At 40.2% G+C, this 14,644-nt stretch overlaps 1 protein-coding gene across 8 annotated transcripts in view; it reads left to right on the forward strand.

Annotated features, from left to right (window-relative positions):
• Positions 1-14,644, forward strand: part of kif1b (kinesin family member 1B) — a 62,221-nt gene that overhangs the window by 19,151 nt on the left and 28,426 nt on the right. For 4 of the 8 annotated variants that reach the window (XM_034145289.1, XM_034145291.1, XM_034145295.1 and 1 more), the window contains exons 3-21: positions 923-999; positions 1,138-1,317; positions 1,821-1,892; positions 2,272-2,450; positions 3,135-3,246; positions 3,768-3,845; positions 3,939-4,004; positions 4,174-4,191; positions 4,542-4,617; positions 5,151-5,229; positions 5,326-5,468; positions 7,800-7,933; positions 9,345-9,424; positions 9,941-10,016; positions 11,197-11,276; positions 11,695-11,801; positions 12,044-12,127; positions 12,442-12,622; positions 12,769-12,841. In XM_034145289.1, the coding sequence (XP_034001180.1) occupies positions 923-999; positions 1,138-1,317; positions 1,821-1,892; positions 2,272-2,450; positions 3,135-3,246; positions 3,768-3,845; positions 3,939-4,004; positions 4,174-4,191; positions 4,542-4,617; positions 5,151-5,229; positions 5,326-5,468; positions 7,800-7,933; positions 9,345-9,424; positions 9,941-10,016; positions 11,197-11,276; positions 11,695-11,801; positions 12,044-12,127; positions 12,442-12,622; positions 12,769-12,841 (1,895 nt within the window). The remainder of the gene's footprint in view (positions 1-922; positions 1,000-1,137; positions 1,318-1,820; positions 1,893-2,271; positions 2,451-3,134; positions 3,247-3,767; positions 3,846-3,938; positions 4,005-4,173; positions 4,192-4,541; positions 4,618-5,150; positions 5,230-5,325; positions 5,469-7,799; positions 7,934-9,344; positions 9,425-9,940; positions 10,017-11,196; positions 11,277-11,694; positions 11,802-12,043; positions 12,128-12,441; positions 12,623-12,768; positions 12,842-14,644) is intronic. The other 4 variants (XM_034145290.1, XM_034145294.1, XM_034145296.1 and 1 more) reach the window with 1 other exon arrangement.

Below are 14,644 nucleotides of genomic sequence, written 5' to 3' on the forward strand. Positions count from 1 at the left end.
CAAACAGATCATGCATTTTAGCCATGCCTCATTTCGCTCTATTTGCTCTTTTCCAGCCCTGTTTTTGCAAGGGCTGATTCTGTGAGAAGTCTTCTTCGCTGCTTTTGTGGCAGACTACAGCGCCACTTACAGGCCTGGCATATGTACTACAGCGTCTCCAGCGCTTTCGAGCGGCAATGGCCGTGGCCCAACCCCCCATTCCCCTGATAGGTGGAGAGTTGCCCATATAGGTGGAGCTCCCTGTTTCTGACGTCAGAACAATTTCAAATCTGTATCAGATCCGTTGCAGCCCCGTTTTTAGAGATTTGGGTATGGAGGAAAAGAGAGGGTTGTGTTTTCTGACACTTGGTGAGTTCCCTGACACACCGGGGACACATATTCATGTATAAAAGACGTACACAAGTGCATTTTGCATGATAGGTCCCCTTTAAATGAGCAATGGGAGTTTGATTAGATGTTTGAATTTTAAGTTGACTCAACTATTCCAAGGGTGAGACAAAGTGAGTTTTCTGTCAATAGCAACTGAATGTTCCAGAACAACACAACAAAATAAATAAAAACTCAATTGAAATATATTTGATTTGATGCTCAATCAGAACTAGAAAGAAACACACTCATCCTGCACAAACACAATAGCTCCTTGTGAAGTCAATCACAAGGCCAGGTACCTCGTGTTTCAAAGACTATTTGGTTGAACTGTCCCTGCAATATTTCAAATTAAAACATTACTACACAGAAGCAACTTTTGTTAAATACTATATTGTTGTCGAAGGGATTGAATCAAAATTAAAATGTGACATGTGATATATAAATTAACTTCATTAGAACTTAAGATAAGCACATGGGATTAGTTGTTTTTTCCATATTGACATTAAAACCAGATGTTATCGACCACCTTACTAATTTTGTTCTCCCCCCACAGCTATTCTCAACCCCAAACAGCCAAAGGAACCGGCAAAGACCTTCAGTTTTGATTACTCATACTGGTCGCACACTACGGTAAGTTTTCTTTGTTCCTTAGTCCAGACTAATAAACAAGAAAAAAGAAAAAAAAACCTTATTGATATGTTGTCAGTATTGGAACACAAGCGTATTGAAATTCTACACATTTAAGCCCTTTATCCGTCTTTCCCACAGCCGGAAGACCCCAGCTTTGCATCACAGAACCGTGTGTTCAATGATATTGGCAAAGAAATGCTGGCCCACGCGTTTGAGGGCTACAACGTCTGCATCTTCGCTTATGGCCAGACGGGATCGGGCAAATCCTACACCATGATGGGCCGGCAGGACGAGGGGCAGGAAGGAATCATTCCCATGGTTTGTTCTACAATACATCATACAATACACTTTGCCCACTGTGTTTTACTTCTCATTAACCTCTCCTTGATCACGGAATAGTGTAACACAACCTCTAAATCTAGTTTTTGGTCACTTTTTGTAATTTTACCATTACTTCCTGTCAAAATGTTAAACCAAATTGATCCACCTCTGAAATGTTTCTGCAGCTTTACCTTTACATTTCTTGTAAAGACATAGCTCTTTGTCTCTGCACTGTTTTTCGCTGCTAGCCGCCAGCTCAGCTACCGCCACATTTAGAGCCGTGTGCAGTGCTTTGCTCTGTATTTAGCATAGGAACCCTTTAAGTGTTGTATCTGCTGAGGCTCTCTGAATGGGATTGTGTGATGTTTAATTGCTAAATGATCTGCTATAAATCCAAATAAGTTGTTTGTTTGTATCTGTTGGTCCACTGATCTCTCCTTCCTTTCACCTCCCCACATCCTGTTAATTTGCACTAAACATCTTCTTTCTCTGCCCCTCAGCTTTGTGAAGATCTATTCTTTAAAATCAATGATGAGGACAACAACAAAGAGGAGCTCGCCTACTCGGTAGAGGTGAGCCTCGGACTGCTTTGACATCTGTGATCCGTGCTTTTAGCCCCCGCCTCATTCCTAGCCTTCTCATAACAATATATCGGGTTGAAGTCAGACATTAATCACATATTGAAAAATGCTGGGTTACAGATTATTTTGTTAAATTGTAAACTTTTTACTCAAACTGGAAAACAGTTGAAGGTTTTAAGTCTCAAAAAAGTAAGTAATTCTGATGTAGAATAATTATAATCAAAGAAATCAATTACTGTTAGACCGGCGCGAATATAGATATATATTTTTAACTGCAGTATAATAGATTATATTGAGCTTCATATTACTGCTTTATGTCATTTCAGTGGCACATGAACTCATAATCTGTTACTTTTGCAATATTGTATAGGTCAGTTACATGGAGATCTACTGTGAGCGGGTGAGAGATTTGCTTAACCCCAAGAACAAGGCGAATTTACGAGTGCGAGAGCACCCTTTACTGGGTCCCTACGTGGAGGACCTGTCCAAGCTAGCTGTCACCTCCTACACAGACATCGCTGACCTCATGGATGCAGGCAACAAGGCCAGGTGAGCCCCGGGATCATGCTGTCATCATGGGAAGAAGGGGGGGGGGGGGGTTATAGTGGTAAAGAGGTGATTACCCACATGCTCAGAAGGATGAGTTTAATAAGGTGGAAAATTGTTGGCAAGATAACAACATTTAGAAGCAGGACATGCTCTTATCACATACATTTTTATAGTGTCAGTGTTGATCAAAGAACAGCTAGTTATATTTGGGAGTATAGCTTGACCTGGATGGCTGAGATTCTACATAGAGCTAGTGAGTGTTTCTCATTTAAATTAGTGCATGTGATGTATATGTGTGTGTCGGTTTTAGTGTGTGTGCGTGTGTTACGAGAGCTCCTGTGGGGAGGAGTGAACTCTCCCTTAATCTTCCTGTGCTGACTCAGGCAGCTTATTTCTGGAACATGGCGTGAAAAGCCTGTATCTCCCCTGTGCCTCTCCCTCTCAATGCGCCTTGTGAATTTCTGTTTGGTGTCCATATAGTATTATCCACCTCAGCCATACAAAGTAATCCCTAGGACTCAATTCCCCCTAATAGGCGTAAAACCCTGTAATGATAGCTCCATTAATAAAGCTATCAAGACCATGAATTTAGCATTATTATCATTGAATAATTCCTATTTAAATGCTCAGAAAAATGTGTTGCACGCATTATTTCCTAACTATGGCCTGTGTGCTAACCTGCAGAACCGTGGCTGCCACCAACATGAATGAGACCAGCAGCCGGTCCCACGCTGTTTTCACCATCGTCTTCACACAGAAGAAACACGACAGCGAATCAGATCTCTCCACAGAGAAGGTCAGAGGAGACTGGAACGACAGACATTTTCTGATTTTAAATAATATCATTAACTGTTGTCGCTTTACCATGTTTGTAAACTATAACTGACTTTTATCCTGTGCTGTTGGGAGTGCATTCCTTTATAATGTTTTTTTTTAATTTAGTCTAAGATGTCTCCTATGGTCCTCTTGATCGCCATTTTAGATTTGACTCCTGGCATTTCCTCTGACTGCAGCAGAGACAAAGACCAGTGTGTTATTGTTAACACAATGCCCATTGTGTTTAGCCACTCCATCAGATTTAACTTCCTTGCTGCATCTCACGTGACAGTTATGTCTAAATGTTTAGAATAGTATATATACTTTATTTTTCTTTTCTTTTTACTATTCAATTTTTTTTTGAACATATACGCTTTGTAATTGGAAGTCAGTCCTTTCAGTTTTTGATATAATATTCTCATCCTCTCACACTTAGTCATAATTCCAATGTCAATTATTCATGAGCTTGATTCATCTAAAATGTATCTACTTCCTTTTCAGGTCAGTAAAATCAGTCTGGTAGACTTGGCAGGAAGTGAACGAGCAGATTCCACTGGAGCTACAGGTACCAGGCTAAAGGTAAGACTCCCATCATCAGAACACTTTTAGCAAACTGTTGGCTAGTAGTTCGCTGATGGCTGTTAAATCATATTTTTAAATCTGTGATTGCAGGAGGGAGCCAACATCAACAAATCCCTCACCACGTTAGGAAAGGTTATCTCCGCCCTGGCTGAAGTGGTGAGTGTTGTATGCCTGTTTCTGTCTTTTCTTACCTTTTTCCTACTTTCAGCCTTTCCTCTACAACTCGACCCTGTCTTCTTAAGGACTTAATGTACGAGCCTGGCATGCTGTAATGTCTGCCCTTCTGTTTTCTCTCCACCTGTCCTTGTAATGCTTGCTTACAAAGGATAACTCTACCAGCAAGGTAAACCCTTCGACAGCTTAACCAGTAACCTCTGAATCCTCCCAATGAGGCAGATTTGACAGCCTTTTGCAATGTGCAATGCTGAAGTTGCGGCACAGTGTTCTGTCAGAACCATTTTATTAAGTGTTTTAGGAAGTGCTTTGCTTTAAGGCGCATCGCAGTGATAAATCCACAAGCCTTTCACCGGAGCAAAAGTTAATCAAATCAGGCCTCTTTTCCATCATGAGGTGTTTATTATGTTACAACATAATAGTGTTCAGTCTTAACTGCCGTCCATCATTTTCGTCGTAAGTCTTACATAAGTTATACGTTTTCTTTCTGCCTACCAACTTAATATTTGTTCACTGCAGAGCAAGAAGAAGAAGAAGACTGACTTCATCCCGTACAGAGACTCTGTTTTGACATGGCTGCTGAGGGAGAACCTTGGTATGAATATTAATATCACCTGCTAAATATCCTTTACAAATGGAGTATGATGGAGTTTGTAAACTGTGAAGCACATTTTTTATTCCTGGACAGCAAGACACATTTTACCATCTGTATCCTGTCCCAGACTGGAGCTAGTGTACATTACTCTCTACCAATTTAAGAACAACACTGTCAGCAGGCTGTATTTCAACCTAACTAGACAAGCACAGCCATCTCCTTCGCTCAGTGTATCTTCAATCTCAGCACACATGACACATACAGTACTTTGCATTTTAGTCTAATTAGACTGCAGTCTTTTATTTAGGGAGTAAGTATTCAGCATTTATTTTTGCTAGAGCAGTGCTTCTTCTATTCTGAGCATTTCTACTTTACAGTGCAGTGGAAATCATGTTGCAATACATCCTATGCAATGCTGTCATCAATGAGGATCCCAACAACAATCTATCTTGTTTTGGTCCTTACACAGTGGGAAAATATCATCTTACCTACATTTATCACTTCATTTACGTTTGACTTGTTTTTGTTATCAGGTGGAAACTCAAGAACGGCCATGGTAGCTGCCCTCAGTCCTGCAGATATCAACTACGATGAAACTCTCAGCACGCTCCGGTAAGGTTTCCAATTACAAAATGATTCTAGTTCATTTGATTTGTTTGGATTTAAGCCTTTACTACAAATACAGTTCGTTTCTTTTACAATTCTTAGCTATGCCGACCGAGCTAAGAACATCAAATGTAATGCTATCATCAATGAGGATCCCAACAACAGGCTGGTGCGCGACCTCAAGGACGAAGTGTCTCGACTGAAGGAGCTGCTCCGTGCTCAGGGCCTAGGAGACATCCTAGACAGTGAGTTTAATGCGGCCAAAGCTTCTAGAGCCAGACAGCGTCTACTCTCCGGGTCTACCACACTCTGGCAACATCTTCTTTCTACTTCACTGTCATCTAACTTTGTTTTCATCGCTGTGTCTGTTTTCATGCCTCAATTACTAAACGTACTTGTTGTCAAATACCTCCTTATAGAGTATATTTTGTACTATTTATAACATGCATAATAGAACACATTCTAAGGTTGCATAGTATATTACAAATAATTTGACAAAAAATATAAATGGTCATATTTGGCTAATTGTGACTGACAACACGAATGGTAGTTTAAAGCTGCATTAAACTATCACTCTCCATTTGCTATACACAAGAGTAATGGCTCATAGCCTAGTAAATTAGAGCCATAATACACCCATTAATAACTTCTAATATGTGGGCTGATTAATAACCTGCCTACTTGCTAATGCCTGCCTAGATCATGCCTAATGACATGGCACTTAACAAGTCATTTCTTCGCATTCAGCTCACTAAGAAATGTCTGTAACCTTTTCCTATCATTCACTGGTGCTGACCTCTGACCCTCTCATCTTCTCCTGCTTCCCCTCAGTTGATCCTATGGGGGATGATTGCCCCGGAAGTGGAATCAAATGTGTGTATATGTGTGGAACTCATGAACTGTCTATCACTATTTGCCCTATTGATAAAAGCGAACATTGCTTTTGCCCCCCTTACCTATATTTTAAATCTGCTACCGGCTTTGCATGTTGATGCTAAAAGCAAATGCTTTATAGAAGTAGACTCAGAAATGAAAGGCTTCTTTAGAACTGCTGATCTAGCATGCTTTGCGCTTGAATGATCATGGGGGGGAGATATTTGCGGGCTCCTATCCAACTGTATCACAAGTTGTTTTTGGAATATCCCTTTTGGTCTCATTACTTTTAGAATAGCTTGTCTGACTTCCCTACCCCCAAGCACCCACACTTTTCTCTTACCATATCTGTCTTTGGCTTACTTTCTAATGCTTCTTTTCTTGACTGTGGTCTTTCTGCTTTTTATTTTGTTTTCTTTTACTAACCATTCGCTGCAGCTGAAAATGCTCAAATCTTTCAAATGGCACATCTCAGTTCCCAACCTGAGGCTCAGAATTACAGACGGAAAGGTGCTTGATTTTAAACTTCTCAGTAGCCACACCAGCGTTGAATAGCTTGATGTAATAGTTTGTACTGAATAGTTAGTGTACCTTCTGCTGTGTTCTCAGAAATCCCTAATAACTCCACCTTGTTTCCCTTTCACACTAATAATCTGTATACATGTTTTAACCTGAGTTCCTGCCCAAAAACAGGTCCTTACCTGATTTGACTAATCTTCATAGTAAAAACTTGATTCTTTATTGCTGTTAAATCAACTAAGTACTCATAAAGTTCTTCAGTACTTTGGTCTTGATGTATTTCCTATTTTTCTGAAATATGAAAATACTTTATTGACGGTGTCTACTGGACACAAATGTCAGCACCTCAACAAATATTTTTTTAGTTTTTATCCATTTCTTAGAAGGCACAGTCTGAGATTTTGAGGCCATTATATTGACATGAGTTGCTTGACCTTTAGCGAGGATGCTGTGACTGATAAAGTGTATGAGCGTGTGTGTGTGTGTGAGCAATGAATCGAACTGCTGGACTGCAAGCTGAACTTTGGCAGCATGTGTCAGTGACTCTCATCTGTCCTCCATCTGGACCCCTACAGTCTCCATCACCCTCCCATCCTGTAGTTGATACATGGATAGCAGTTTTCACGCAGTGTTTTCTCAGTCAAGACGACAAAGGGACAGCAGCGTATTCCTCAGAATTGTACACAATTAAAATTAATTGCTGGGAGTTAATTGCTCTGCACTGTAATTCTGCCCACAGAGAAACAGGCGCCTTGGAAACTCTCTAACAGAGTACAAACTAAAATGTCTAATATTTTCTGTTGGAGTTGAAGTGTGCAGGCAGACCTTTGCAAACCACCTGGAGTGAAAACTGCTTCTCTCTGTAGCTGACTATTATGCTGGGTGTTTGTCTTAACCCTTTGATGTACAACTTGTGTCTTACATTGGTCTTCCCTTCCTTTTGTCCTTTCTCTTCCCCCCCACCTCTTTCTATCCTCTCTCCTCCTATTTGGTTTTCCGTTCCATTTTATGTGGTTTATTCCCCCTCTCCTGCCCTGGGCCTGTCCACCTTTTGTCTCCGTGTGCTCTTTTTTTCTCCAACTCTTTCTCTCCTGCTGTTGGCTCAAACCTGAAAGACATTCAGAACAATAAGCATAGATACTTGATAGCCTCAGAGAATCAACGCCCTGGCCATTTCTCCACAGCCCCTATTGGTTCCCTGACAGCCTCACCGTCCTCTGGCTCGCTGTGCAACCAGGGGGGCCTTCAGTCTGCCACCAGCATCCAGGAGCGCATCATGTCCACCCCTGGAGGAGAGGAGGCCATCGAGAGACTCAAGGTAGAGTTGGTAGACGGTTGCAGTGAAATCACACCTATGTCAAGAGAGAGGAAGAGTCCCACAGTTATTTGTCCACTCTGCCAAGACCCTCAAATGTGGATACTTTTACCTTTACTTTAAGTCCATTTTTAGAGCCTTTTCGTTTTGCCATTCAAATCTGCTCCTAGTTTGATCAAAAGCTGCTGCATGTTGTGTTGCGTGTGGCAATAGGATGGCTTTCACGTTTTTATGTAAAGCATGTTCTTAAATTAAAACATATATTTGTATATCAGTATCTCCTTTGTTAAATACAAATCATCAAACATCATTGAAATGTATGTAAATGATCAAACAGTTAAAATACACTGTTCTGTGTCTCTCATAATATTCGTCATATTTCTCCTCTGCCTGCGGTGTTAAATATCTATTGTGTGGCATAGGAGGAGCATCCCTTAGCTGCATATGGCTTACATACACATCCTACAATTGTTCATCAAAGTATAACAAACATTTGTGCATAACATAAGAAAATGTTAGTTTTATGAAACAATTGAAAAGATACCTCATTTAATAAAGGATGTAATATTAAGAGTAATATGTGAATTATAGGAACATCTTTCTAAATCACTTAAATATCTGTGAATAAATTAGTAAACCAAATAAAACACCAACTTAATATAAACCTCACACTGTAATATTTAAACAGTAAATTAAAGTTCTGATGTGAATGTCAAGATGGCTGTTTAATCTTTGTTTAGCCCACACACAATCTTTAATCAAAACACGTTCCTCCCTTCAGTCCTCATATGGCCTCTGAGTTTTACTTCTCACGCTCGCAGGACACACTCTCTGTTGATAAGAAAGCACATTGCAAACACCAACCATGGGGAGCTGCAGTTTCCATGGCAACTATGGTGCCCAGTCTATCTGTCATCCAATGACGTCAAACACCAACGCAGACGAGGACGAAATAGGACAAAAATAGATCCAAGTCTCATTGGCTTTTAGATTTAATAGTGATCTTTAATAAAGGTGTCACAGCTGTGTGAGTGAGACAGAAACAAAGATCACAGTCAAAGTCACCTTTACAATTCCCCTTAAAGCTCAGTACTGCCCAACATAACAATTCATTATTGTATTAAACTAAGATGACTATATTAAACATAATCAGAACGGGGAACTCATAAAGTTATGTTTTCACGCCATGTTATAGACCATTATGTGGGACTGCCCTTCTCTGTTGTAGTGACTGACTCAAAATGTTCTGTAATGAAAGAAAGCATATGAACATGGCCAAGAAAGCTTGTTTATCACTAGTTTAAATCTTTTTAATCCAGACTTGGTGTTACTGAGTTTAACACCCTGTAGCTACTCCAGGTAATACTAAATTACAATCATTGTGTTTTCCTCACACTTTGCCTCTGTTGTTCAGGAATCAGAAAAGATTATTGCCGAGCTCAATGAAACCTGGGAAGAGAAACTGCGAAAGACTGAGGCAATCCGCATGGAGAGGTCAGTATTAACGTCATACGTGTGCATCCACCCCTCCCTCAATTCATCTGTGTCTTGTCAGTGCTAGACAAACCCCCCATAGCCCCGTCTCTGTATTCTCCCGTCTCTGTGCCGCCTGTCTCCCTTTCTTCACCTATCTGCCACATTTCCGCTGCACTTGTTCTGTCCATTTCCCTTCCCTTCTCTGTTGTCACACTCAGCCGCACAAACACCCCTCTCACACCCCTTTATCCCCCTTTATCCACTCATCTGTGGCTGCAGACATAAACCATGTTACTGTCTGTCCATTGAGTCTCACTGGTGCCATTCTCTGCCTGTTGTCACTCCACAAATCACATACTGTGATGCTGTTCACCATCACTTCTCATCCCGTTTGTCTTATCAACGCAAAGGCGCTTTGCTGAAAGTAAATGTACCGGGTGTGTGTAACTCTATTGCAGAAAGTATCTGCAAGAGAATATGTGCAACAATGTGTGTTATTCCTGAGGGTCTGACACATGTTTTACTTCTTTACAGGGAGGCATTGCTTGCAGAGATGGGTGTGGCAATCCGTGAAGATGGAGGCACTTTGGGGGTCTTCTCTCCTAAAAAGGTAAATCAGACATGAGACACTCATCACGATTTTCCCATGGGTGTTGATGCACACCCTTCCACCATCACTTCCTCACTTCTGTTTCCTGTGTTATCTTTGTCCATGAGAATCCTCCCTGTCACTGTTTTTTCTCATCTCCTCACTTAATCATTCTGTCTGCCTCTCCACTCTGTTATTTGCTTCCTTCACACACTCAGCTTAGCCAGGAAATGCCATTTGACGAGCAGTTTGATTGTTTTGCCACCAAGAAGGTTTGTTTTCATTAGAATTAGCAGACAAAGCACCCTTCCTGCACTAGATGAGGTTAAGTGTTGAGTAGTGCTTTAACATCCTTAAAATGCTGGTCAGAGTTGTCCCTATGGTTACCGCACTGTTGCACAGATCTACATGTATTGTAACTCCTGTGTGTAGCATCTACGATTAATATCCCTCTCCATGTTTAAGTTATTAACTTTATATAATTATGGGATTTAATTAAGGTTCTGTGAAGTACAATTATACACAGACCACTTGAATCAAGGTTTATTTTTAAATATAATACCTAGCTCTGAGTAGATTATTTAAATGTGTCCTTAAGCTGCTTATTAGCACTGTCATGGGGCTTATTAAGTTACAGGCAATGGTATATTTCCCTCGCTCTCCTTACCGCTCCAGCATTTCTCAGTTGAGGAGACCAGGAAGACCAATAGGTGTATTATGGTATTAGCGCTAGCTGTCCCTAGATCAGCTGTGGTTTCAGAAAATGTCCCCTATTTGAATCCTTCCCGACTCCTCCACTGCATATTGATTTGTTTTCTTCCATTCATTTTTTTCTCTCCTTTCACTCACTGCTGCTCTATGGGTTAGCTTTTCGTTGAGAAGTCTTGTGATCTTTATACAGACTTTAATGGGGTGTTCTCCCCAAAAAAGGTTGGTGGTTTAGCGGAGTAGCTGCTAGCATAATATCTAGTGATACTGTGATGTGTCAGACTCTAGGAGTGTCAGCACTGTGTCAATGTGACCCTTTCTGTCCGTGTACTGTATATCATGTGTCACTGACAGCAGAGAGTTATTTAAGAATATGCTCACTTTTATTTTTTTTAGAGTTGGTATAGATTGGTCTGTGAAAACATGATGCAAGTAGAGAAATTCTAGAAATATTTTTGTGGTAAACCGTCTATGTTTTATGTTTCATGTGTAGACTCCACACCTGGTTAACCTGAATGAGGATCCTCTCATGTCAGAGTGCCTGCTCTACTACATCAAAGACGGAATTACAAGGTAACCCAAACCTGCATGATGACACTGAAATGAAGGTGTAAGAGTTGCATTTTTTCCAGGCAGTGGAAGTTCCTCTTGCTTCACTTCAAAAGAGTAAGATTTAAATACAGAGTCAGAGAAAACTGGCTTAAAATCTGCCACTGCTCACCAAAAGTTTTACCTTCTGAAGTTACTTTCCTCCCCTCTTTGTCCTTGTGCTCCCCTTAGAAGACTATTCCTGTTGAGTATTTTGTTACAATCACGCCTCAGGGGGACAATAACGGATGACAGAGTTACAGACGAAAACACCTATTGTCCTTTGGGAGTGTTGCTTTCTTCAAAAAGATTCCATTTAACTTCTGCCGCTGACTTTTAGATAAAATGGCTGCCAACACAAAGAGACTTCACTCTCTCATAATGGCATCTCTTATTGTTTCAGGGTGGGTCAGGCTGATGCTGAAAGACGTCAGGACATTGTTTTAAGTGGTGCTCATATCAGGGAAGAGCACTGCGTCTTCCGCAGCGAGAGGAATCTCAATGGAAATGGTGAGGCACTATATTATGAGTTTGCTTGCTTAACTTTGCCATGGCATATGTGATTTGAATATCTGGATTATCATCAGATTTGAAACAAACCAATAAGTCTGGATGGCATTGGTGGATAAATATATAATCAACGTTTATCTTCTGTTGCTAATGGAAACATTCTGCCCTGTTAGTAATCAGTACCTGAATTAGATCTTCTCAGAATGAGTCACTGATGATTGGTTGTTCTGATTTTGCTAAAGTTGTCGTCATGCTGGTGCCATGCGAGGGATCTGAAACGTACGTCAACGGCAAGCGTGTTGAGGATTCAATCCAGCTACGTTCAGGTAAATCTCACATTTTTGTAAATAAAGTTATAAATGATCTGTGAATGTGATGTTTTTGTTATTTCTGTTAAGCTGGAATGAGGTGACTGATTTCCTAATAAAAAGATAATTGAATTTGTATAATGGGTTTTTCCTGGGGCGTCATAAGTAACAGTTGTACAATGTGGTTTATAGCATCTCTTCTGATGTTTTAACCTACATTTTAAACAAAATGTTGGAGTTCTTACATTTACACTGTTCTATCAGCACTTAATAAACAATGTCTTTGCTAATTTAACGATCCCTGCCCACTTCTCTGCCCCGTCTTCTTTCAGGTAACCGTATCATTATGGGAAAGAACCATGTGTTCCGGTTTAACCATCCAGAGCAGGCACGAGCTGAAAGGGAAAAGACGCCAACGGCAGAAACCCCCGTGGAGCCGGTGGATTGGACCTTTGCTCAGAGAGAGCTGCTGGAGAAGCAGGGCATCGACATGAAGCAGGAGATGGAGAAAAGGTACGCAATCCATCCTGTTGGCCTTTATTTAAATGTCCTTCTATAAGTATCTGTAGTGATCTGTTGGGTTTCAAATATGGATGCTAAAGTATATCATCATTTGTGTGATGTATTTCATGATAAACAATATGCTGTCATTTACATAGGCTCACTGAGATGGAAATCTTGTACAAAAAGGAAAAGGAAGAAGCAGACCAACTCCTGGAGCAGCAGCGACTGGTGAGTTCAAATCAGCTGGAATTAAATCAAACCCACTTTGTAAATGTTATTGATTCAGTTTTCTGTATTTGTAATGTTAGAAGTTGTAGACAAGTTAGCTGCATTGTGGGTTTATTAGATATTAAGCCATTATTTATTTCATGCCTTTTGGGAGTTATTTTTAATTCAAGGCAGCTTCTCTTGATTCAGATAGTTTGTGATATTTTGAGTTTAATTTGGCTGAAATGCGTGGAGTTCAAAGTTAAAGCATGGTTTTTCTATGGTCAATACCCTTTTGAAAGCTAGTTTCTGTTTTTTTGGATGATAGCTTCACTTGGTCCTTTTTAAATCTGACTAGTACTAATTCTCACTCTGTGCTCTGACACTTTTGAGATGTCTGTGTGCGTGATTCACACTTTTAATGCTAGCGCATGTCTGTTCTTCTTGCATGGTTGGTTTTCTGGTTTGAGAAAGATTGCCTGTCTCTTGGGTTCTCTATAGCATTTTGATTGAGCGAGAATTAGATGTTGAAGCTTTCCCCTTTCCAAATCCCTGTTTTCATTTTTCTTGTGTCTTCTATAGTGGATCTGAATCTTGCAAAACAGCAACTTACGGCTAACGTTTTTTGATATTATATTCAAAATTAATCTTAAACCTGAATATTGGTCAGTAACGATTGAAACACATTGCCTCGTTTTTATAAAGTGACGCTGCTTTTGCATGGTTCATGTTAATAGCATGTTTTCCCTAACTCGTTCAGTACTGGTTCTGGACTAAGTTGCAGTGTTTGCTGTTGAGCTGGTCAGCTTTGAAGCGGCTGTTGATTTGCTTGGATTAGATTTCTACTCTAGTTTTCTTGCTCTGTTTTGATCCTGAGTTTCATCTCTCCAATGCAGTTGCTGACATGTCCAATGCATTGTGATAACAAAAAAATCCCGCTGTAGTTTTTTGACGGATAGTGACAATGTGGTTTCTCATTGACTTCTTTGGCTACCTCTCTTTGCTAGCCTTACATGGCACCGGCATAGCACACTGAGGGCACGGCTCAACAACAGAGTTATCGCTGCTTAAATCAGTGAATCACAGACCTCTACTCATACGACTGGTATTATGTGCAGAGCCTCAGGCATAGGGGTTCAGACTCCCAGCAACATAACATATCCAATTCTAGCTATAGATACACTACATACACAATACATAAATTATTTGTACCAAATGGTTGTGATCTGTAATGTACTTTGTCTACGAAAAATGAGAAACTGCATTTTTTCCAACTAACATCTTTCTTGTAGTGGATTAACACTTACCCTCTCGCCTGCCTCTCCTCTCTCTACTGGCTTTCTGATCAACCGCAAGAACACTTTGGCTTCTAACTCACTGCTAACACAAAAGCCTTTCAAACCTTCTGGACTAAAGGGAGAAAGCTCCAAAATGCATCTACATGCATGCCGCTGTAGCATGTTTGGGATCCAGCTTTCAAATCAAAATAAATTTAATTAAGAAGAGGAACATGACAAACGAACAGAAGTGCTCCGATCATCCACTATCCTCTATTGATATTTATTTTCTAATCATGATAGACATGCTTTACCTTTACTTTTAATATCAATGTGCAACATTGGGAACAATATTGTTAAAGCTGAACCCCATTTATTATATCTGAAAAGCCTTTGAGCAATAGATACTTATATTAATATCCATTTATTTTTATCAATATCACCATTTCACTAGAGACGACATCAGAACAACAAACTGACAGGCAAGAAAGTCAATGGAAGCCACTGATTGTTGGATATTTATTTGTATTTCTATCTTTATTTTGAA

This window comes from Trematomus bernacchii, unplaced genomic scaffold (assembly GCF_902827165.1).
Source record: "Trematomus bernacchii unplaced genomic scaffold, fTreBer1.1, whole genome shotgun sequence".
Lineage (NCBI taxonomy): Eukaryota > Metazoa > Chordata > Actinopteri > Perciformes > Nototheniidae > Trematomus > Trematomus bernacchii.